General features: G+C 52.6%; 1 protein-coding gene across 3 annotated transcripts; it reads left to right on the top strand.

The window, feature by feature from the left end:
• Positions 1–187: 187 nt before the first annotated feature.
• PPCDC (phosphopantothenoylcysteine decarboxylase) lies at positions 188–22,969 on the top strand. 3 transcript variants are annotated; one of them, XM_004687989.2, is made up of 7 exons: positions 188–234; positions 4,360–4,503; positions 5,746–5,950; positions 17,185–17,280; positions 18,142–18,270; positions 21,728–21,896; positions 22,092–22,969. In XM_004687989.2, exons 3-7 carry the CDS (start codon positions 5,816–5,818, stop codon positions 22,175–22,177), a joined length of 615 nt encoding a protein of 204 aa, XP_004688046.1. In that variant the 5' UTR covers positions 188–234; positions 4,360–4,503; positions 5,746–5,815; the 3' UTR covers positions 22,178–22,969. The 3 variants fall into 3 exon arrangements, with proteins under 3 accessions (XP_004688046.1, XP_012583954.1, XP_012583953.1); XM_012728499.1 differs by having other exon boundaries at positions 214–234; positions 4,419–4,503; XM_012728500.1 differs by lacking the exon at positions 17,185–17,280.
• The last annotated feature ends 1,100 nt before the right edge of the window (positions 22,970–24,069 follow it).

Here is a 24,069-nt window from a genome sequence, read left to right on the forward strand (position 1 = left end):
GCTTCAGGCGAGAGTCCCAGAAATGCCAAGAACGCAGAGGCTGGAGGGTGGGTGCTAGGGTTGCCCAGAGGTCAACGGCTATCGGGAAGCAGAAGAATGGACTGCAACTCCCAGAAAGCAGCGCGACCACAAGCTTTCCGGTGCTCTCGCGAAGTTACGTTCCAACTAGAATTCGCTGAAGGTTGGCCGAGATATCGCGATATTACGGGTTGCCCCGAGATGTACCTGGCGCGGGTGAGGAATTAAAAGGGGCTCAGAGTGTGGGTTCTTGCTGTTGTGCAGGACTGGGATTTGGGGGTGTGTGGGGGCCGTTTGCTCGCGCTGGGTGTGTGTGCGCGCGCCTGTGCGTTTCCCCTCTCTGCCGATTGTGTTTACCCTATTTCTCTTCTCGGTGTTGGTGGGTCGCGAGCACCGGAGTCCTTACCTGTTGAAACCTGACAGGGGGGGTTTTGTATGTGCGGTTTGACCCGGACCCGGGCTTGGTGCTGCTATTTCATTATCTGTCCAGTGTACTTTAATCTACTTTAAAAGTTGACCCTCATAGTTCCCCCACATTTACTGTTTAGCTTAAAAACAAACAAACAAACAAACAAACAAACAAAAAACTCAGCCCCCTTCCAAAAAGGAACGGGATTTTCCAGAGTGCGAGTTACATTTTAGAAGATAAAAGGAAAATTTTGTGGTGCTAGGACTATCCCTTAGATCTACCTAAAAGTACTGAATGGAATTTAAAAACTAGAACAAGGCCAACTTTCCTGTGAGGCTGTTACCAGATGATTGGGTAGGAAAGATTCCCAAATTGGGGAATTGATTGTCTTGGGAGCAGAATTTACCTCCACATCTCTCCCAGGGACTGAGAGGTGGCAGAAACTACCTTGCTAGTGTCCTCTGAGTCGGTCATGTTGTTAATATGAATTAAAAAAGTGTAACTTGGTACATGTCCAACATCTGACCTTCAGGAGGGTGCCTAAAGGGGACTCCAGAAGCTTCCAGGTCAAGCCTCAGAGTTCTTTGCTTTTCTTTGGGGAAAACTTTTTTTTTAACAATCCAACTTTACTAGATATTTTATTTTTCCCCCTCCCCATTTTTTAATATAGTATGTTTATTTTTACATCACTGTACATTTTTTTTTCATCTCAATTGTAATCCCCGCGGATTTCTCATCACCAACTAACCCAAGTGCCATCACCATAGTCCCGTGCACTTCCCTCCCTCCTCCTTGACCCCATTCCCCACTCCACCCCCACAAAATGTCTCTGGTATATGGCTGTTCATTATTCTTATTTTCTCACCTGGTCCATTATACTCCTGCTATGAGTGAAACCATCCGGTATTTTTCTTTTTCTTCCGGCTTATCTCACTAAGCATCATCTTTTCCAGCTCCATCCAAGTTACTACAAAAGACATGTGTTTTTTTTTTTTGGTTGCTGAGTAATATTCCATTGTGTATATATACCATATATATATATACCATATATATATATATATATATATATATATATGTATTTTTTAAAAAAAGATTTATTTATTTGTGCATACAGAGCTGGGGTACAGGCCAGAGGCTCAGGGGTGGCGAGAGGATTCACCAGAGACAGAGTGGGGAGCAGAACAGGCAGATCGAGGAAGTACACTGCTGAGGGGAGCAGTGCGCAGATCAGGAGAGGTCTGCCACTCCATGTGGTCACCTCTGGGGCAGGAGGGAATCGAACTCATGTGGTAGTGGCTTTAGCTTCTCAGCACTGTGCTTTAACCTGCTGTGCCACCAGGGAGGGCCTGTACCACATCTTTTTAATCCACTCATCTACTTTTGGGCATTTGGGCTGCTTCATGTTTTTCCAATTGTAAATAAAGCAGCAATAAACATGGGGGTGCAGGTATCTTTTTGAAACAGTGTTTTTGTGTCTTTTGGGTAGATACCTAAGAGTGGGATTGCTGGGTCATAGGGAAGCTCCATTTTAAGCAGTTTGAGGAACCTCTGAACAGTTTTCCATAGTGGTTGTACTAGTTTGCATTTCCACCAGCAGTGCAGGAGAGTTTCTTTTTTCTCCACATCCTTGCCTACATTTGCTGTTGCTAGTTGTATGAAGATGTGCCATTCTCACTGGGGTGAGGTGGTATCTCATTGGGGTTTTAATTTGCATCTCCCTTATGATGAGTGATGTTGAACATTTTTTCATGTGCTTGTTGGCATCTGCATTTCTCTTTGGAGAAGTGTCTTTTTAGCTCTTCTGCCCATTTTTTGGATGTGGTTGTTTATTTTTGTTGAGTTTTGTCAGTTCTCTCTATATTTTTGTGATCAATCCTTTATCGCCAGTTTTGTGTGAGGAAATTTTTTTCCTTGGGGAAAACGTTTTAAGTGCCCTTGTGGCCCCAGGGCTCCTTTTAATGTCTTTGGGTTTTGAGGCAGAGTGACATTTTAGAGAGGTACAAGTTTACAGCTATAGGCACAGAGAGTAGCGTATTGACTGGTGGGATATGAGGCCAGAGCTGAGTCCTGGTACTAGCAGTGAGGGGCTCTTAATGGATCTTGGGTCTTTGCCCATTCCCACTGGTGTTTGGTGCTGCTTTGTCTCGGGCCTCCCTCTCTCATGGCCCCTGTGTTGGGCTGTCCTCATACCCTATCTGGCCCTTTCTTGGTCTTGGTTCTGCCCCACACCACCCGTATTGTGAGTGGAAGGTATTCCTAAAACCTTTTTTTAAACGCAGCCTTAATTAAATTCATCAGAGTAGGAGACAGACATCACAAACTTTGCAGGAGCTGAAGCCCTTAACTATCTGGCCCGTTCTTTCTAAAGAACAGGGAAGCTGCCACTTTCTGCTTGTGGTGAACTTGCACGACTAGCTCCCTGGCAGCTTGAGGCTTAGTAATCAGTTTTCAGTCCTGTCACCTTGGTGCCTGCTAACTCTTTCTGCTGCTCAAGAGTTCCTGTGAGTCTAGCAGAACCCAGGGAAACGAGATGCTGTCTTTAGCCAGCTTGGCCAGACAGAGAGGTGTTTCTCACTGGAACTGGGGACAGTAATTCAGTGGTTTGGGACTGAATTTGCTTTTCTTGGAGAACAAAGTAAAGAACCGTTAGCTGTTCCCTCTTCGGGATTGTCAGATTGAACTAATTTGACTTTGCTTTCAATATTAGCTATATTGTCCAATTTCTATTCCCTGAGTACACATATCCCTCCTCCCTTTTCTAGAAAGGTATGTAGACTGTGGTCCTTAGCAGATCTTGCTCAGCAGATCTAGGGCTGTACCACCTGCTATGAGGAAGCCGATTAAGTCACCCATAAGGATTCCTGCTGCAGGTTTAACTGATGGGGGAAGTTCTATTCCTTTCAGTAACCTGTCCCTTAGGAAGGAAGCATCTTGATTTGGAGGAGCTCCAGGAGCTGCAGAGATTGCAGAGATGAAATTCAGCTCCTGGCTTAGCAGGAATCTGTGTGTTCTAAGACCAGCTGGCTGGTGTATGACACGGTTAAGGTTTGAGATCTGCCGGTGGCTTTCTCTGGAGAATCAAAAGTCTGTCTCCAGCACCCACTGTTAGTGGCAGTCAGCATGGCTGGTTAGTTGCCGGCAGAGGTTGGCTGGTAGGGCTCTAGACTTGCCAGTTGCTAACGGTTCCTCAGGTCCTGGAGCAGATCATTATGTTCTGGATAAGCAGGACCCTGGCTGAGTCCATGATACCGAGCAGAGATTGTCATTGTTGGCAAATGGACCTTTGGAGGAATCTTGCTCTAAGGAACGGGCCTTGTTTAGCTCCTGTTGACAAGGGCCTGTGCTTTGGGAAGACTTGGACCATCCGGTGAGGAGTGGGATTATGGACCTAAATGTGATCCTTAGCTCAGTGGGTTATGCCGGAGTCTCAAAGGCAAACAGTAAGTGAGTGGGCCTAGGGAATCAAGGCACTTTTGGGTTCAAAGACACAAGGTAGTTCTTGGGTGACTCCCCGGTACTCCCTCAGGATTTGCCTGGGTGCTTCCTCTCTCTGCATATTCTCCCCCTTTTGAGTACATCTTCCAGGCTTCTCTCCTACAGCGAGCCCCTTACTACTGTATTGCATGCACTGACTCAGAAGTTTTCTCCTGATGAAGAGACAGGTCCAGGGAGGGAATGGCTGGACCCAGGTCACAAACGAGGTCCCAAGCACCATTGTGGACAGGGCCCCAGGCTCCTTATTCACAGGCCAGGCTTCTGCCCTCTGCCCCTGCCTGTTTCAGATATTCAGAAGTTGCCAGATGCCTAATTAGCTGGCTGTGATTAGACGCTGTCACACATTAATTGAAAGAGCTGGGTGGAGGAGGAGGAGGGAGTGGGGAGGGAGACGCAAGGAAACTGTTACACTGATTGAATCAGTTATCCCCAAAAAGGTGTATCACAGAGAAGATCCCGTCTCCAGTGGTAACCTGTCCACCTAACTCATCCTCAGCTCCCCTGGCTGCAGTGATTCTTCCATAATTCCTTTGCCTGCCGGCTACTACTGGAATTGGTCCTCAGTGATTGCTGCTAATAAAGTGAGTACTTTTTGTTAGTCCAGTTGGCCAGACAAGGTGTTAGTTTGTTCACCAGCTATATTATAAGGGTATTTCTAGCAACATCTGAGACCTGAGGAAGAAACCCAGCAGCTGATCTGAGGGGCCCTTTCTGCCTTCTTCCTTTATGACATTACTTTCCTGCTGTTCTCCTGCTGGGCTTGCATTTGCAGGGTGATGCCCAGCACAGGGACAGAGACAGACAAGTACCCTCTCAGCTCGCTCCCTGGCACACCCAGAGTTCTTTGTCCATGGGTCCATCTACCTCATGGCCATCCCTTGAACCTGTGTCCTTTCACTTCCTTTCCGCAGTTAGCCTGATGGGGGGCCAGCTCCTTCCCCTGTCCCTTCTACATCTCCACTACCAGGAACACCACCACCCTTGACACTGCCCTTGACTTGATTTTGCAGCTCACTGCTTCTGCCCTGCCTCTGTATCACACTTGAGCCTCGTCCCCAGCTACTCCCTGTTTCTGAAACCTGCCATCCACCTTGCGGCCTCTTCAGCTTTCTAAGATTGCTCCTTCTGCAGAGTTCTTTATTCCTCTGGAAACTTAACTCATCCATTCAGGACTCAACCAGAATGTCATTGATAGTGACATGGTCCGTGACTTCCTCATAGTCTCCACAGCCCCTGGCATAGAACATGCTCACAGCCCTCAGCACTGTGCATTGTCACTGCCCTGTCTGTGGCTGCGGTGCTTTCTTAGGACCTTTCTCAGGGTCTGGTGAGGCTCAGTGGGGACGTGTTGCATTGGGCAATACCACACTGGGAGTCATGAAACAGGCTGCCTAATGCAGGGAGCTCCTCAAGAGCAAGACCCTGGCCTTTTTATCTGTAACTAGTGAGACAGAATTAACCTTATGGGGAAGTACAAAAGGAGACTGGGAAGTAGAAGAAGCAGGGGAAGGGTGGAACTGTATTTCTCAGCTGCTGATAGCTTGGTATATAGATCAAGCCCTGGCTCCCCTGTCAGGATTTCTATCTTATCTGTAAGGCATTCCACTGATTAGCTTCTGGGGTCCTTTGTTATACATCAGTCAATGGCCCTGGGGGTTCCCTCATACCTCTTGATGCACACCCTTCCCTGGGTGATCCAGCTTCTCTTAATTGACTTGCTTTAGGAATGCAGAACTGTTGGCAACCAAGTGGAGGCTGGGTAGGGAAGCAATACATTTTGGTCAAATGTATGAGTGAAGGGGTGTCCCTTCTTTTCCTTTTAGGTCCTAAATCCTGACAGCTTTATGAAAGCCAGTCCCTCAGGCTCTGGGACCAGATGCCACCAGTCCGCCCATGGAACCCAGGGTCTCATGTCCAGCTGCTGCACCCTTGAGGGAGGGGCAGTTCCGTGTTCTCGTGGGTGTCACTGGGAGTGTTGCTGCTCTGAAGTTGCCTGTCCTGGTGGCACGGCTATTGGACATTCCTGGTGTGAGTATTCTTACTAAACCGCAGGGCAGCTTCTGCCCAAGGCCTGCTGATCTGTGCCGACATGTTTTTGTGCAGTGCACGGTGTGTTCTGTTGTTGGTGTGTCTGGGGTCCTCTGTGTGTGCTGAACGTGGAGTGTGCAGGAGGCGGACCCTGCTGTGACTGTGCCAGGAGCCGGATTAGAGGGTGTGAAGAGGGTATCTGGGAGGCTGGGCCAGGAACGCACTGGAGAGTGGAGGCTGGGTTTCCCGTGCATTGTTGAGGGCCTGGTATGGGTGGAGGGCTGGCTGGAGAAATACAGTAAGTTTTAATGCCCCTCTGTCCGTGGCTCCGTCTCACCTTCACGCCATCTGCACACTCCCACTCTCTTCTCCCTGGTAGGTGTCTTGTCCCGATTTCCGTGACCGGCCTCAAGGAAGAAAGACAGGCAGAAAGGCTGAGCAAGTAGAATTTATTGCTCCTGGGCAGCAGCTGAGACAAAGCTCCCTAGGGTGGGGTCTGCAGCTTCTGCCAGCCCTATAGGGGAAAAGGGTCTCTTATATAGATTCTAGGGGTGACTCATCGCTGTGCCCCCTGCTGTGAGGCCCAGTTAATTATCACCCGTGGAAGCGAGGCCCAGTTTATCGCCCTGATCGAGTTCCACCAGTAGTTGTGTTATCACTGCACCTGGTTGCCCCCAACAGTAGGTAGATTCTGGGGCTGACCTGTCTGAATGCCCTGGAGTCTCAGAGGGTCCCCGCAACCCACGGCTCCGGTTCCACACTTGACTCTATGTGTTCTGGGTAGTGGGGGTGGACCAGATCACCTGAACTTTGATCAGTTTATGTGTTAGGGTTCTGAGGAGAGGTGCTTTGGGAGGGAATGTTCAAGGTTTAAAGCCTTGTGCAGGGCAGCAGGTGGTAATGCACTGCTCCGCCTGGCATGTGAGTCTTTCCCTGGTCTGCTTTCCCCATGGCTCCCTGCGCTGCCTTGCTGGCCTTTTCCCATGCTGGCCTTGCCAGCCACACTGCTCCCACTTCTGCCTCTACCTTTCCATATTCTGCACAAACATCAACTGAAACAGCCTCCCAGGCCTGCCTCTGCCGTGTGGTTTTGCTACTCTTCTTTTTAAACTCATTTGATGTGTTAAAGATAGTCAAGAACTGGTGTTAAATGGGGAAAACACAGATTTTATTGAGAAGAGCTATTGTAATAGATGAAAATAGTTTGTAGTATAGAAATGGGCTGAACTCCGAATTAAAAAAGCAAACGGGGGCATTTCTAGCCAAGGATCAGGGTGGGGGGACAGTAGATAGGAAATGACTCGAGATGAAACACTGTGGGGGGATTCTGGCTAATCCAGCCCACAGGAGGCCTACAGAAGGCAGGTCAGGATGAGCAGACTTGGGGACAGGGGAGATGAGGAACCTGATGAGATCTCTAAGAGATTGAGGGTGGGCGATTATGGCTAAACCAACTTCGCAGGAATCTTGCTGTTGACGATAGGCCCAAGGATGCGGCTTAGTTGAAAATGCCTTAGGGATACCCGACTTGATTTGCTGAAGGAGAGACTCTGTCAGGTGCTGAACACCAAGCTGCCTGGTCGCCTGCACCAGCCGCTTGGGGATTGCTGGCATGACTCCGAAAGCCTGGGGCGCGACGGGGTGTACAGGCGCGGCCAGCAGGGGGCAGTGCTCACCCACAGATGACGGTTGGACCGCAGCCAGGGGTGGGAAAGTGCACCTTTTACTTTCTGCAAACTTCTTCCCAGAAAATCACTCCCCTAGATTGGAAAAGTCGGAGATTCCGGTCTGCCCGAAAGGAGCGCAGTAGGAGAACCTCCTGGCTGCCCAGAGGCCCGAGCTGCTGCTGCTGCTGGTGCTGCTGCTGGGCCAGTGACCCCTGGTCTGCTTCCTCCCGACTCCTTCCCTCCTTGCGCCTGAACCGTTGGGCGGAGGGGGCCACCTGGAGAGTGAGGGCCAGAGGCCTGGAAGTTGTTGTGGCAGTGACAACTCCACCACTGTCCCCTGGGGAGGGCGGGAGCCTAGTAGTTCCCTTTTCCCAGAGCCCCAGAGCAAGTGAATTTCCGGTCTGGGGGTGGGTTGGGGGCAGGGAGTCCTATCCCAGGAAACAGATGGGCAGCCCAGAGCGGAGGGAAATGGCAACTCTGCAGCTTCCTGCCATCCCACACAGCCAGCATTTATAGGGGTGTGAGGAAAGGGTGACTGAAGCAGGGAGGCTCTCCGGTGCACCCCAGGCCTCTGAGCTGGGCCTGCTGGACAAATAGGCCTTCCTGGAGCAGGACTGGGCTCCCCATCTGCCTGGGTTGCAGCAGAAAGTCAGGCAGCCAGACCTGGGAGGAGGACACCCAGAATTGGCCTCTTAAGGCCTGCCTTTCTCATTTAAAAATAAGGGTGATTACACCTATCCCCTTGGGCTGTTGTAAAGGCTGGGGGCAGGGACACTAGGGAGTCACTTTGACCAACAACTGAGGCAGCTCCCAGCATTGGGATGCACTTGACAGTGGTTCTTTTCTGTCCCTCATCTCCTTTTCTCTGGTCTTGTCCTTGGGTCTGCCACATGCTGTGGGGTGACAGGTGATAGAGCTCTGTGAGCCACAGTCTACCTGTGCCTGTGGAGGGACCGCTCCTGTGGGTATACAGCCTGAGTTTGCCAGGGAGGGTGCTTGTGAGGTCCTGCTCTCCAGGGGGATCCTGCTTGCCTTGTGTTGGCCAAAGCAGTGGCCTTTCCCATTCTCCCTATGGTACAGACCTCCCCATTGTGCCATTTCTGGAACCCCCTCTCCCCTAACAGTTTTGGTCCCTTGGAGCACACAGTCCTCTTTAGCGGCTAAGCCTTGGGTCCGCTCGCTTGAGGTTTCCCCCAGCCAGCGCCCTTAGGCATGGCTCGGTTTTGACTAGCAAACCACTTGCAGGGTGGGAGCGGGGTGACTCTGCAGAACTGGCTTGTGACTGCACCCAACTCCGTGTCTGGGCATCCGGGGTGAGCCGCTGACCTAGAGGCAGTTGTGCTGTTTCCAGACCTGGAAGCGGGGTGGGGGTGGGGGAGAGGGTGCCTTTGGCCTCCAGCTTCAAAAGGGGGAGACCATCTCCTACTCAGAGATCTTGGACTTAGAGAAGGGTAAGTTTCTAGAACGCCCTCAGGCTGTGAAAGGCAAGGGTTCCTGTCACATGCAGTCTGCAGTAAATTCTCTTTTGGAGGATCGAAAAATGGTCACAGCTCTGATTGACCCATAGGAAGGAGACCTGTGGGGTACCCTGCTGTGAGTTTCAAGGGTGCATAATTTCTACATACAATACTCAAATTACAATGTACAGAAAATATAACATATAGTCAAAAGCTGGATATAAACAAAGCACCCAGCAGGAGAGGGTTGTGGTAGGTTCTGCTCCAGCCCCTCAGTGGGTTACGAGGCAGAGGTGAGAAGTCGCACCTCTGTGTGCTGACGTGCCCCCCAGAAGATCGAAATAAAATGAGCCTGATGCAGGAATTGGCAAACCAGGGCCCACAGTCACATCCAGTCTTACTATTTTTGTTTGGCCTAAGCATTAAAGATTTCTTTATTTATACATTCAAGAATGGGGTGTAGGCCAGAAGTGCTCCCCACTCTCACTAGAGTCAGAGTGGGGAGCAGAACAGGCAGACTGACAGAAACACACTGCTGAGGGAGCAGTGGACAGGTCAGGATCTGCTGCGCCATGTGGGTCAGCTTCCTGGCTGGGAAGAAACTCACGCTGAGTGGCTATGAATACCTACATAGTGCTGCACTAAAATACCAAAAGAAGAATATTTTGTGACATAAAAATGACATGAAATACTGATTTCACCGGTCCATTACCTGCATGCAGGTCTCCGCTGCCACTGCAGAGCGTTATCATGGAGCCCTGCTCCAGGTGGGCACCTAGTGTGATTTCTCCTCTCTGGATATCACCAGCCGGGCTCTGCTTGGCTTCTGAGATCAGACGAGATCGGGTGTGTTCAGGGCAGTATGGCCAGACACTTGAGCGTGATTCTGATGTCCACATCACGTCTACAGATTTCCCCCTTTGGGGCAGGAGGGAGACTTGCATTTTGTATTGTGCTGTTCAATTTTAATTTCCTACCATCTGCGTATACTTATTTTATTTTTAAAGTCAGAGGGACTGTCAGTGGAGATATTATGGAACATTCTTTGTCACTTTATGCTTTTTAAAAAATGCTCATGAAGGAAAGATGAGCAGGAGAAACAAGCCTCACTTGAGGTTTCCCTTCCTTTCTGGGCAGGGCCCCCAGTCTCCTCTGTGGGTCTGTTTGGCGCGAGTGCACTGAGGCATTGATGTTTGCCTCCGCTGCCTGGCCTGCTCCTTCTTCCCTGGCCTGATCCTTTGGGGAATGAACTCTACAGGCTGCTGGTCAGAGACAACCAGCCCTTGTCCCAGGGTTTCTGTGCCCCAGGGTCCTCCTGTGAAACCCCACACAGTGTCCCATAAGAGAGCCGCAGGGTGCCTCCTAGTTCTCCTCTTGAGACTCTTTTCCAGTTGGGCAAGAGCATAGAGGGATCAGAGGCTCGGTTTGCCCGACACCAGGAGGGCTGACGCAACCGGCAGCACCCCCAGGAAGCCTGTGTGTGGAGGCTGATGAGAGCTGCTTTTTTCTGCAGAGTCTGGGGGAAAGAGTAAGTGTCACGAGAGGGCTGGGACACAGTGAGCAGGTGGGGTCCTGAAGGCTGTCTGTCCAATGGCTCATGGCTCAGAAAGGGAAACCCGGGCCAGAGAGGAAAGGATTTTCAGGGCACCCCCCAGCAGTGAGTTGGCAGAACCCGGGCACCTGTAGGCGAGTGAATGGAGGGTCACGAATCTGGAGCAGGGTATCCTCTGCTCCAGTTCACCACGAGGGTGAGACTCCCCAGGAAAGCGCGGCCTCTCCCCTGGTCTGCCCATCTGTGGGACACGCTCTGAATGTGGGCAGAGCTCGTACCTTATCCACGCTGGCCCTGGCTGCAGTAGGGCCCAGTGGATGTCTGTCAAGCCGAGAGTAGTGGGAGCCATTGGGACACCCTCTTAGCCAACAGGACTCTCTTTTAGGGTTTCTCATTGAGGCCACCTCCTCCACAGCTTGCCATGCCTGTGGGATAACTGTTCTGGGTTCCCAAAATATACCTGCTGCCTCCCTGCTCAGGTTTGCGTCAGATTCTTGGCATTGAGCTCTGCCAGCGACATGGTGGCAGTCCAAGGTGAGGGTCCTGTGCGTGTGCCAGCCAGCAGGCATCCTGAGCCGCCAGAGCTCTTGTTTCTTGCCTCCCTGCGATCAGATCACAATGTATTCTTCTTTATTTTATATATTCTTGTGTAGAATAACTGGGCTGCAAGTGGGTGAGATGCACCAAGCAGGCAGAACAAGTGGATTTACTGCTGAGGGGAGCAGTGAGCAAGACAGGAGGGTCTTGCTCACTGCTGTCTTGTGGGTCACCATGTGGGTCACCTCCATGACCATGTGGGTCACCTCCATGACCAGAGATCGAACTCAGGCTGTTGTGATAGCACTGAGACCTAACCTGTAGGCCACTAGGGAGGCCTTTGTCCTTCCTCTTCAGAGTCCTTATCCCTGTCTTGTGGAGACATCAGGCAGATCCTGCTAGAAGCACCTGCTGGTGTCCAGCCACTCGGCAGGGGCTGGGGGGTGGGGCAGGGAGTGCAGCTGTGGCTCTTCTCCATTACTTGTGTAGACCAGACCTGCTCTATCTCATCTGGTGGCCACTAGCCACATTCAACTTTAAATTAATTAAAAGTAAACAAAAGCAAACATTTAGTTCCTCTATCCACCAGGCTCATCTCAGTACTCAGGGACCACATGTGGCTAGAGGCTGCCACTGTGCACAGAGAGGATAAGATGCTTCCCCACTGCAGAGAGCTGTGAGACAGTTCTATAGAGTGGCTCTCAGTGGGGCGTTTTGCCTCCCTGGAGACACTGGACAGTGTGGGAGATATCCTGGTAGTTATAACTTGGGGGAGGGGATACTACTGGCTCATGGTTCTAGTGGGTAGATGACAGGATTGGGGTTGGATGTGGAAATTCAGGCCATGGAATTTGTCAGGACTTTGTCAGGGTTGTAAGGGAAACCCAAGGAGAGTTTCTGTCCCACCAGGGTGGAAGGCAAAAGGTCTGGGTGAGTGAGCGAATAGCCTGAGTCACTTACTGTCTCAGAAGGTAATATATTACACGAGCTAGCTAGCTAGATACTTAGATAGATAGGGAGACTCCATCCATCCGTCTGTCTGTCTGTCTAAACCAGCGGCCCAGTCCTGCTCCAGGACGTTTTGAGAGAATGAATAAAAATGATAGAACTGCCTGGGGAGAAGCTCAGAGGAAGCTCTCCATGGGGGTTGCTAGGGCCCAGGGTGGAGGCCTAACTTGACCTTGGTGGGGACTCCCCAGGCCAGTGGGAAGGCTCAGACGTGAGGGGTTGTAGAGGGAAAGTAAGGGTAGGCCTGGAAGCTGGGCGCCCTGAGTGGGGCTCTGTCAGACTGGAACATCGCCGAAGGCTGGTCCTGGGCACAGGCCTCACTCTGAAAACCAGCAGCTGGTTTGGGGTGTTGACAAAAGTAGGGGAGCTGGGGCTTCAGGAAGCAACTCTCCAGTGTTCAAAATAGAGGGTGAACTGGGGCATTCTTAGTGGCAGATGGTTCAGAGTGGTTGAGAAGCTCTTGGAAATAAAAGAAGGTAGTTCGTGTGAGGAAAAGAAAGCAGTGACTGGAAATTGGAGTGGCTACCTGGGGAGCCTTCTGTTGAAGGAGGTAGAAAAGCAGTTAAATGGAGAGGAGGGCGTGTAAGCAAGGATAGTCCAGAGGCCACCACAATGAGCTGATGCTACTGGTGAAGCTTTGCCTGACCAAGAGGCCAAAGGGTGTCTTTGGAAAGACAAGCGGAGCAGTGCCTGGTCCTGGTGTCAATGGTGGAACATTAGGAGGGGCAGGAAGACATGAGAGGAGCTCTTGGGTCTTCTTTTGTTTCCAGCTTATGGAAAAGGAGCTTGAAAAGGTAGGAAAACTATGTTAGGAGGACAGGACTTGAACTCAAGTTGAGTGATTCATCTCTAGATCTGGCAAGTTCTGTCTCGGGGTGCTGTGGCTGGGGTTGGTGACCCACAGGCTGCACAGGAAACAGCTGAGGGGCTACGGACTGGAGACAATTAATGTCCATTTATCAGAAAGGCAAAAATGGTGGACTCCAGAAATCACTGCAGATGACTGAGCATTTAAGACATGCACTTAGAAAATGGTTGTCGGCGGGCTTGACTGTGCTCACGGGGAGCAAGCGCATTTCAGTTGGACATCAGATAAACCACTTTCGGATCTAGGCAAGGCCCCTGATAGAATCTTAGGACATCCCGATACCCTGGTGATGTCAGCCTGTTTATAGTCAGCCGTGAGTCTTTCCCCACCCCCTCAAGGGCTCTGCTCCTGGTGTTCTGTTCATGATTTGGAGTCACATTGACAGGCTGCTTGGATGGTGCTGGCTGAGAACAGGCCGAAAGGGACAGGATTGAGGTCTCAGGAGCTCTCGGTACACTGAGCGAATGACGGACCTGTTCTAAAAAGGGGGCTTTTACGGGGGAATGTGAGAGATTGCACTTAGGGCCAGAAAGTAACTGCTGGGGTGCAGCGTGGAGTTTGTGGCTTAGTAGTGACAGGAGTGAAAAGAACCTTCTTGAGTTTGTGCTGGGTGCAAACCCCACATACATCAGCAGGAGGATGTGGCTTCCCTGGGAGCCAGCATGGGCTCAGGCTCCGCCGAGAGGCTCATGGGTGGCAGGGATGGGAGAAACGACACCCTAACAGGAGAGACACCTCAGCCCCTATAGGCAAAGCGGTGGCTCCTGCTTCAGCCTTCAGTTCGGGGAAGTTTCATTTCTTTAATAATTTCTGCCCTCTCTTTTTCTGTTCCCTCTTTCTGAAACTTGTTATTACTCAGATTTTGGGTCTCCTGAGTTGATCTTATTTTCTCACCTTTTTTTCCTGTTATTTGCTCTCTATTTCTGTTTACTTTCTGGAAGATTGCTGCTAACCTTATATTGAATCTTTTCATTTCACTGTCATTTTAATTTCTGGGAGTTCGTTTTGGCTCCCTGAATGTTTCTAAAAAAACAGCATTTTGTTCTTATTTGTTGGGTGCAATCTCTCATCTTTCTTAGGATGTTATAGACTGTATTTTTAACTTCTCCCTGCATTGCCTAAGAGTCTATTTTTTGTTTGTTTATGTGTTTAATCTTTTCTTCTTGCCAGAAGCCTTTCCTCGAGTATCTGATAATCCTTGACTCTTCTTATTTGGGCACCAGAAACTGAGTGGAAACTGGGTGGGACCTGTCACCATGGACTTCACTGCTGGGTTCCCAGCTAGGGAGGAGGTGTTTTGTTGGGGTAACCTCCAAATTTAATATCTAAAGATTTCCTTTCCTCTATCCATCCCTCCCCATCCTTGACTCTCAGGATCACTGGATATTTCCAGAAAAGATCCTGTCAGGTTCTTGTCTGTTAGGTCCAAAGTTCTTAGGGCCAGATGTAGGAAGGACATTTGGATATCTGTGCTCAGTAGGTAGATTCCACAACTGAGGAATTCCAGAACTATTCCCAGTCTAAAGTACCTTCTAGTGAGGAACCACAACGAAGAGGTTAGGCAGTTCCCAGAGCGCTGGGATAGAAGGAGAGACCTGAAATTCATAATGTACCGAGTAATACACCACATGGTGGAGGTAACAGCTGCCCTGGTCTGTCCCGAAATGCCCCCAGAGCAGCCTCTCCATGTGTCTCTCACCCACGTGTCTCTCACCCATATGTGTCTCCTGCCTTCATTCTACCTCCATTTATTTATACATCTTGTTCCTTCCCAGCTGCCTCCCCATTCAGCACGGTATGCTGGGAATTGTTGTCCAAAGTGACTGTAAGTGGGAGGGGGTAAGATGGCCCCTAGTCACTGTGCTGCAATGTCCCTCCCTCTTCACAGAGATGCGTGCTATAATGCTTTTTTTTTTTTAAAGAGGCTCATTTTTGAAAAATTTATTTATGCACACAAGAACTGAGGTACAGGGATGAGAGGATTCACCAGAGTCAGAGTGGGGAGCAGACCCAGACCAGTCAGATGTACTGAAATACACTGCTGAAGGGATGCGGATGAGACAGGAGAGGTCAGCTATGCCATGTGGGGATTGAACTTAATGCTGCAGTGGCTGGTGTAGCTTCACTGTGCTGAGACTTAACCCCTTGTGCCACCAGGGATGCCCTATAACACTTTTGTGTAACTGTGTATATCCTTTTGTCTTGTGTGTGTGTTTAACACATTTTGATGTGAATAATGCATTAAAAACATCCAGTGTGAGGCCCTCCTTGGTGGCGCAAGGGATTAGGACGCAGCACTGCAAGCAAGCCTTAGCCACCTCAGTGCAAGTTCAATCACCGGCCCCAGAGGTGACCCAGATGGTGTGGCAGACCTCTCCCGACTGCCCGCTGCTCCCCTCAGCAGTCGTCGATCTGCCTGTTCTGCTCCCTGCTTGATCTCTGGTGAATCTTCTCACCGCCCCTGCACCTCTGGCCTGTACCCCAGTTCTGTATGCATGAATAAATACATCTTTTAAAAAATATATACATATGTATATAGTACAGCTACTACTACATTAGCTCTCATTCCTACCATCTTATTTAATGCATCCTACTTACTGTGTGATTTCTTTTTCTTTCCTGTCCCTTACTGTGTAGGTTGAGTTTCTTTCTGCTGGTTGGGAAGCCTGGTATTCTTAGGTCAGCTTAACTCCCCGTGCCCCTTGCCCGGCCTTCGTGCAGTGCCACCTCCCTGGCTGTGCCACTGCCTATCCCAGGCTGGCTTCTGCAGAGGGGTGGCACTCTGCTCTGCCATCTTGTTCCAGACAGGACAGCTTGACATAATATCCCTGATACTTTGTGCAAATTTGGGGGTGGTGGCTTCTGAGGGGCAGAGAGGGCACACGGCCCAGTCTGAGAGCTACCCCGCAGAACTGGGGTGCCAGCCCTGCTGGGGCTCTCTGGGGGTCATCTGCACACACAGTGAGGGGCCAGCTCCCTGGGTCCTGGGCCTGTGGACCGCAGGCCTGCAGTGTGGCCCACAGCTCAGTGACCGCTCCTCCGCCCTTGAGGCCATGCAGAGCCCTGTTGCCTCCATCCTCCTGGAAGCAGACAGGAGAGGGGCCTCCGAGAGCGGGGGCGCAGGGGAGAGGGCCACGGGGTGGACTCAGCACTCCCAGCTCCACCCAGAGAGGCAGCCATTACTCAATGCCACCAAGCCCCTGTCAGCCAGGAGTGCGGGCCCAGCAGTGCCAGAGCTTTCCGTTTTTCAAGAGAAGCCAGGAAATTGGATTTTCTGTGTGAAATCTCCAGATTTGTGTATATTGGCTCAAAAATGTTTATAGCCCCATGTAGACCAAATTACAGTCTGCAGGCTAGACTCAGCCCAGACACTGCCATCCTCTGCTCTGGATGCTCGCTGATTCTGTCCTGGTCGCTCTTTCCTGGACAGAGGACCCCAGGGAGGTGATTTCCCTCCTCGCTACCTTTTCGGGGGGGCCCCCTCACTCTGCTAGCTTCTCATCTTACAAGTGTCAGCAACCTGTCAAGCACCCTCGTGCTATTTCTCGCTGCCATTTATCCTTTTAAGCTCATTAGCCGCATTATTAAATACTCTAGTGAAGGGCGGTGTGGAGGTAAATTTCATCCTCACCGCAGGAGGGTGGGATGTCTGGGTTTGGTTTTCCTGATCTGCCTGCGGCCAGGCCCGCAAGGCCCGTTTCCTAGAAGTACGTGTAAGGACTCTCCTGCTCCTGCTGGAGCTCTGTGTGTGGGGCCAGCTGCCTGGGTCCTGGGCCTGTGGGCCGCAGGCCTGCAGTGTGGGCTCACAGCTCAGTGACCGCTCTTGTCTTGCGCTCCCTTCTTGCCGCCCACCCGGCTCTGCCCCTCTCTTTCCCTCTGTCTGCGTGGCAGCGCTGCAGCTTTATATCCTGGGTGGTTGGTGAGTCATTCCTCTGCAGCCCCTCAGAGAGGGAAGTGAAACGGCTGCACCTGGTGGGGCCTGCCCTTTGGGTGATGGCGGAAGTAACTGCACACGTGGGGCTTGCTGCCGAGGAAGAAGGCCCTCCATAGCTCTGTTGTGCGAAAGTGCTGGGCTCTGGCTCCTGGCCTGTGCTGTTCTGATGGTTTGCCCCCCTCCCCCGCCTTCACTTTTTTCTTGGTGACAGCTGGAAGTAGCCGTGGTCACAACTGAGAAAGCCAAACATTTCTACAGCCCCCAGGATGTTCCTGTCCCCCTGTACAGCGACTCTGATGAATGGGAGGTCAGTGCGGGGGCCCCAGGGCCGAGTTCTACTGCGATGCTACCAACGGGACAGGACTCTTCTCCATGCAGCCTGGGGTCCTGGTGGCCAGCGCAGACAGACCAGGCTCCAGCCAGTGGCCAGGGCCCTCTGGGCAGAGGCAATGAGGAAAACATCTGTGTAGCTCCTGGCCTACAGGAGGCCGTAGTCTCCTCCCACTGCCGGCGCAGCTCAGCTTTGGCTGGGTGCCTGAGGTTGAGTGTCCTTGTACTTATCTGGGCTGATGAAACCACAGAGGCGCTCTGTTCCCACCACCCCTGTCCACGTGGCTCCCAGTGTCAGGGCTGTGGAGATGGCCTCACTTCCCACGGCCGCCGGGCTGGTCTGCTCTCTGCAGGGGCGGGCACTGACCCATTCACCAGACATCCAGTGTGGGCCTCACTGGGGTGCCCTGCCAGGCAGTTTTAAACATTCTCAGCCTAGAACATTTCTGGCTGGCCTGTCTTCCCTGCCCCACCCCCTCCGTTTCTCACCGCCCCAGAGCCTTCCACGGACTTGGACAACCCAAGCATCCGCCTCAAGCAGACAGGCCAGGAGTTCCCTGCCAGATGTCAGTTCTCTTGAAAACCAAACCATAAAGGGAATCGCTCAGAGAGACAAGGGGCGTTTGTTTCCTCAGGCCTGGCTTCTCTCAGGCTGTTGGCTCTGTGGTCCATGCTCACTAGCTCAGCTGCTAGAGGGCCTGGAGGTAGCCTCGGGCAGGGTATGCTGAAGGGGTATCCCTTGGGCTCCTGGCTTAGTGTCCCTGCACTGGGTTGGCCTTCCCCTCCCCTGCCCGTTGGGAGAGTGGACAGCCCAGTGACCCTGTTTTCCTTCTGCCAGATGTGGAGGTGCCGCTCCGACCCAGTTCTTCACATTGACCTTCGGAGGTGGGCAGACCTCATGCTGGTGGCTCCTCTTGATGCCAACACTCTGGGGAAGGTGGCCAGTGGCATCTGTGACAACTTGCTTGTGAGTGACTCCCTGTGCCGCCTCCAGTGCTGGGCCTCACGCCCAGCTGCAGACTTCCTTTCTGTCAGCTCTCCCTCAGAATCAGTCCTTCCAGGGTGGGGCTGCTTTGCTCAGAAAGGTGGGCCCCTGCCTGCTCTCCTTGGCTCACCGTGCTCTGGCAAGTGGGCACCAGACCTGGTCCTGATGGATGATTATCCGCGGGTGCTCCCACCTGCCCCTCGAGACTCAGCTCCCCTCCCTTCCTTCTCTGGGCTGCCTTCATGTGCTCTTCCGTGGGCGTCTTGCCTAGCCCCGGGGCCTGCCCCCTCAGCTTCTCACCAGGCCCTGCATATCCACATGGACACTCTGCTTGTGTGCACTTCCTCATAGCCCCCTCTCACACTTGTCTCCCCTGTAGCTTTCTCCACAAGCAGAGATGCAGCTTTCCTATATGTTCTGGAAAGCTGAGAGGGGAAGAGAGAAGGGGGACAGGGCAGGAAGCCCAAGCTGGCGGATGGCGGAGATGGGAATCAGAAGTCCAGTGTGAAGTGGGAGCTGTCTTGAGGATAAGGGACCTCCAGGGAGCTATTGTCATTACCTTGTCTGCTTCTGTGCTCATTCTGGGAGAATTTGGGGGTGGCCTCTTCTCCCTCTCTCCTTCCCTCCCTCCTTATCCCCATCCCATTTCCTCACTCACGAAACTTTTACCTGCCGTGAACCAGGCCCATGCTGAGGGACAGCCAGGTCAAAGACTCGAAGTCTGAAGGGAGAAGCTTTCTGGTCACCTTGCAGGCACAGCGGGTGTGTGCTCTGGTGTGTGGCCTTGTTGCATCTTTGACAGTGTAGTCACCACCTGGTGCGGTGCTGAGCATGTAGTAGGCAAGCAGCAAATGCTGACGCTTGATATACTTAGTAATTTTACTTTTGTAAGCAACCAGGTATTTCAGAGCTTAATACGGTGAAGAAGTGAATGATGAAATGGGTTCAGGATTTTTGGGGTCAGAGAGGCGGTTAGTTTCTTCACATGTTTGTGGAACATGCTTAAGGCCCATCTTGAAGAGTCGCCCAGTGACTTAAGCACCACGTGAACACCCAAAGAGTGGCCACAAGAGGGGCGGCCTACAGGGTGGGTGGCGGTGCCGAGAAGGGCAGGCCTAGGCGTAGTATTGTCAGAGTGACTTCCCAGGGGCCCGTGCCGAGGGAGGCTCCTCGCCACTTTCAGCTACGAGGGTCGTATGTGACCTGCACCCTCTCACCAAGTGTCCTGGCTTTCCCTGGTTTCCAGCCGCTGACGTAATAGGTATACAGGCCTCTAAAAGTTAAACCCTCGCCTGGGTCTTCTGCTCCTTCCTTCCTCTAGAAAGCTCTGCTTCTCTCTTTTATTTTTCTCCCAAGCTACTATCACTCCCCGAAATCTTTTGGGTTCTCTCTTTCTGGGTTGACTGACCAGTGGAATCGATTCCAGTATGAGTCCCCAGGCCATCTGCAGCAAAGGGTTTAACTTGATGTCTCAAATATTTCAAGAAATTGCGGCTCTTACAAAGTTCAGACTCCGCATCCTTGGTCTATGGCTCTGTCTTTTCTCAAAAGATGTTTTTTTCCTTCTCTCTGAGAAGCAGCAGATCCTGACTTCAGCTGTCTTCTCCCTTCTCAGTGTCCAGGGCCTGGGGGGCGCCTGCCCCTTCCCCCCCAGTGAGCTGCACCTCTATCTGCCCTCTGGCCAACACGCCCTGGCTCCTTTTTTGCGCTAAAGAGACAAGCTGACCAGGAAGAGGAGATGCCTTCCTTGAGTCACTAGTCTGCCTGGAATCTGGTCTCCTGATGGGATCCAGGTCTTGCCCCAGCCCAGCTGGATTCTAGGGTCCCTGGAACTGGGGTGTTGAAAACAACATTGACTAAACAGAAGTGACTGAAGGAATTGGTGTCCTCCTTGCTACTGCTGCTGCTGCTGCTGCAGGCTCGGGGGAGCTGTTTGTCCAGGAAGCCCTGAGCTTTGAGATGAGGTAGGAGAAACTAGAGAGGTATGGATTGTCTGGGGTTTGGGTTTCTGTTCTAGTTGGTGTGCTCTGCTTTGTGGGCACTTAGAAACCCCAGCCCAGCCTCCACCCACCCCACACGCAGTCAAAGGGTTCTTCTAGGTATGCTCGTGACTTCTGCAGAAGCCGCAGGTGGCACAGGGCCAAGAGGAAGCGGGACTGAAACTGTCCATTCATAGCCTGGTTGCGGAGTTAGGGGGTGGGACAAGAGCCCGGGGTCTAGCCGACACAGCTAGCTCCTGAGTCTATGCGCTGGGCTGCTTCCTTCCTGTCCCCAGGAGAGGGCAGGGGCATCCCAGCACAGGCCTCGGCCCTGGCCTGTTCGTGACATTGTTCTCTGGACTTCCGCCTTTCTTTTCCCACTTCTTCCACTTCAGAGAAGGGCCAGTCAGCCACTGTCTCTCTGAGGGGCCCATGGCTGGGAGGAGGTGCCTGGAACATTGAGCACAGGAGCACAGTCCTGTGGGCCCCAAATCTTATTTCACTTCTAGGCAGAGTCTCTTCTTTAGGGGCCTGTGCCTGATTCTGGAGCCAGTGCCAAGCTCTGTCTTTATAAGCATCCTCACCCTCCACCCTCAGTTACCGGGGTGGGGGGTGGTGGGGTGGTGGGAAGCTTTAGCAGTGAGGATGCTCAGCTTCTCTGTTCAGAGTCCTGTCCAGGTTTTCACAGCCAAATATAGGAGGGAGCACAGCGAGGATTTGAGCCCAGGTCTGCATGATTTCACAGCCACAGCTCCAAGGACTCCTTGAGTTGGCTGGTCCCTCTCCCACCTGTTCTGCTCTGTGACTTGGGATGGGGGGGGGGGTTGGGGGTGGTGGTGTGGGGGGAGTGACCCAGAAGTTGGGAGGTAGTGAGGCTGCTCCAAGTGGTGGAGGCCGTGTGAACCCTCACACCCCAGTGTAACCTTGGTAACACCCCCCTCTGGGGAGTGCAGCTTCCTGACCCATGAAATGGGACAGCACCTTTACAGGTTCGCAGTGAGGGTTCAGGGCATAGCACCTGTAAGAGGGTTTTGACATGTGGTTGGTGTTGTTTTCATTGCCAGGCTTCAGTTGACCTCAAAGTGGAGCTGGTGTTGGGGGAGTTGCGCCCCACCTGAGGAGCCGTCGGGCCCTCAGCTTTGCAGGTTGCTGCAAAGCCGGCCTCCTGCTCCCCTGGGCTGCTGGGTCTGCAGGTTGCCTGTCTGCGGCCAGCTGTGGAGAGCCTTACACGCACAGGAAGGCCTTTGTGCATGGGAGGGGGTCTGCTGGGAGGTGGCTGGGCCACTGCAGGCTTTGATGAGCGCCTGTCACACGGAAGGCCTGAAGGCTCCAAAGGGGAGCAGGAGCCAGTGGGGAGGGGAAGAGGGACCAGGAAACCTGAGCTGGCTCCCTGCAGCGGGAGGGCTGAGGTTTGGGAAGGGCTGGAAGGGGCAGGCGGAGCAGTAGGCTCTCCTCCACAGACCTGTGTCATCCGCGCCTGGGATCTCAGCAAGCCCTTGCTCTTCTGCCCCGCCATGAACACGGCTATGTGGGAGCACCCTATCACCACACAGCAGGTGGGCCAGCTCAAGGCCTTCGGCTACGTGGAGATCCCCTGCGTGGTCAAGAAGCTGGTGTGTGGGGACCAAGGTGGGTAGGGCCACAGACGTCGTCCCCACCGGGGCTGTACAAGTGTTCCACTTTGGGGGCAGATCTGGGTTCACACTCGCACTTGCTGTGACCTCAGTAAGACTGTTTTCTGAAGCTCAGCTTTCTCAGGCCCTGGGTGGTAGTGGGCCTGGGCCCCGCCTCTGCCTGCAGGCTACATAGAACTTTGCTCCCTAGGTCTGGGCGCCATGGCTGAGGTGGACACCATTGTGGAAAAGGTGAAAGAAGTCCTCTCCCAGCATGGGAGCTGCCAGCAGAATTGACCCAGGAGGTTTGTCCCACGTGTCCCTCTGCACTCAGCATGTTTTCAGGTGGAGTTGGTAGTGAAAGTGGACACTAGATATATGATGAAGATGGCTGCCCTTCTGAGCAGGGGTCTGGCTGGGCCTGCTAAGGGGCCTCCTGGCAGAGGGTGGGCTGCATGAAACTAGACCACAGGCCCAGGACCAGAGGACACCTGCTTTCTGGAGTTCCTCCCCACTTTTCCTGAGGTGGTATTACCAATGAGAGGAGTCAGCTGCTGTCCTGTCCCTGGGCTCCTGGAATAACTGAGAATGACTGAGAAGCTGTGGTTCGCGCTAGGCCCAGGAATGCCTTTAGAAACAGCCCCAGTGGACCCAGACCTGACCAGGCCTCGGAGCTTTGTCTCTGTGATGGAGTGTACAGGTGCCACACAGAGTCAGGGCGAGGCCCTGAGACCCTGTGGCCCCACTGACCACACTGGGAGACCAGGATGCTAGGGAGTGAAGGGAAGGGGCCTCTCAGGAGACGTTGTTACGGCCCACCCAAGGCGCTGCTAGGTGTGGCTGGGAGCATCCGCTGGGTGACCGGTGTCCTTAATCCCCACATCCTGGTGTGGCTAGGGGCAAGGACTCTGCACGCACAGAGAAAGCCCAGCTCTGCCGCCTGCGAGCAGTGGCTCGGGTCTCAGCCTCTGTGGCCCTCTCCCCGCAACTGTGCTAGCCCACACTCACGGAGTTGTCGGGAGGATTAAACGAGATAACACACGGAGTGACAGTGGGAACTGAATGTCAATTAAACGGAATATAAAGCTAGCTGTGTGTTCATGTCAGTGAACTTTCTTAACATTTACTGAAGTAGCCATCTCATTTTGGGAAAATGCAAATCCCAGGCCCTAAATCGACACTGATTTTGGAACCTGACCTGGGGCCCAGCTCTCTGCTCTTGGTGTTACCTCCTTCGCTTAGCTGTACCCGAGATAGGGCCTCACTGTCCTGTGCCTCCTCACCCCGCTCCCTGCCCAACAGCACTTGAATAGGGGAGTAGACTCCAGAGAGACACTGACAGCCCTGGAATCCCCCCACTGCCCTCCTTTGGCCAATTACTGGCTGAGGCCTGCAGTAGGAAGGGGCTTGTTTATCTAGTTGGATCTGAGGTTGGGGCTGGTTTCTGCCTTCCTGTCTCCCAGGCCTGGGGGAGTGGGCCCCATGTGCGTTCCTGCGACCACTGGGGACCGAGACCTTTGAGGGGCTCCAGGAAGCCCACTTGGTGAAAGTAAGCCCTCCAGCAGCCTCTGAGAACTTGATCCTCTGCAGTTCTTGACTTAAATCAGGTGACTCTGAGATCAAAAGTACTAAAGAAAACCATAACTGAATTAGTAGTGTCAAAGACCAAACCATTTGGCTGGCTGAGGGATTGGGGTGTGAGGAAGCCCACCCCAAACTGAATAACTGAAATCTGGAGACAACCCCAAAATTACATTTAAATGAATTCCAGCTTCCCTCCTGTCCACATCACCCCTCTAACCAGTGATGAGGCTTTTCCGTTTGAATGGAAACTGCTACAGCTTACTGGCACTCGCCCTGTGCAAGGCTTTCTGCAACTGATGCCTGCTTTACAAGCCCGTGGAAGTTGAGTTCCAGGCCTCAGCGTGATGCCTCTGAAAACAGCTGTGGCTACTCAGCAGGATTGAACCTTGTCGACTAGGAGGAGAGAGGCCCAGCAGATGTGGGCCAGCTGGAGGCCCCACCTCTGGGGTCTGCCACCCCATCATGGCACTCCTACTCCCCTGTTGCCTGTTTTGAATGGGGTCTGGATGAATGGATGTGGCTTGGCACTGAAGAACCCAGTTATTCCCTGAGCCAGACTGGATCAAAGAGGAGGCAGCAGTGAGTGTCCGAGCTGCCTCAACTTG

The sequence above is a fragment of the Condylura cristata genome, unplaced genomic scaffold (genome assembly GCF_000260355.1).
Source record: "Condylura cristata isolate star-nosed mole 26May11 unplaced genomic scaffold, ConCri1.0 scaffold00023, whole genome shotgun sequence".
NCBI lineage: Eukaryota > Metazoa > Chordata > Mammalia > Eulipotyphla > Talpidae > Condylura > Condylura cristata.

What these genes read in the sequence shown, in the direction of transcription:
- PPCDC (XM_004687989.2), top strand. Translation starts at nt 5,816, where the DNA reads ATGGAACCCAGGGTCTCATGTCCAGCTGCTGCACCCTTGAGGGAGGGG. An exon ending in GGCTATTGGACATTCCTGGT is followed by an intron (nt 5,951 to 17,184) that starts GTGAGTATTCTT and finishes TCTTGGTGACAG; the next exon opens with CTGGAAGTAGCCGTGGTCAC. An exon ending in GCGACTCTGATGAATGGGAG is followed by an intron (nt 17,281 to 18,141) that starts GTCAGTGCGGGG and finishes TCCTTCTGCCAG; the next exon opens with ATGTGGAGGTGCCGCTCCGA.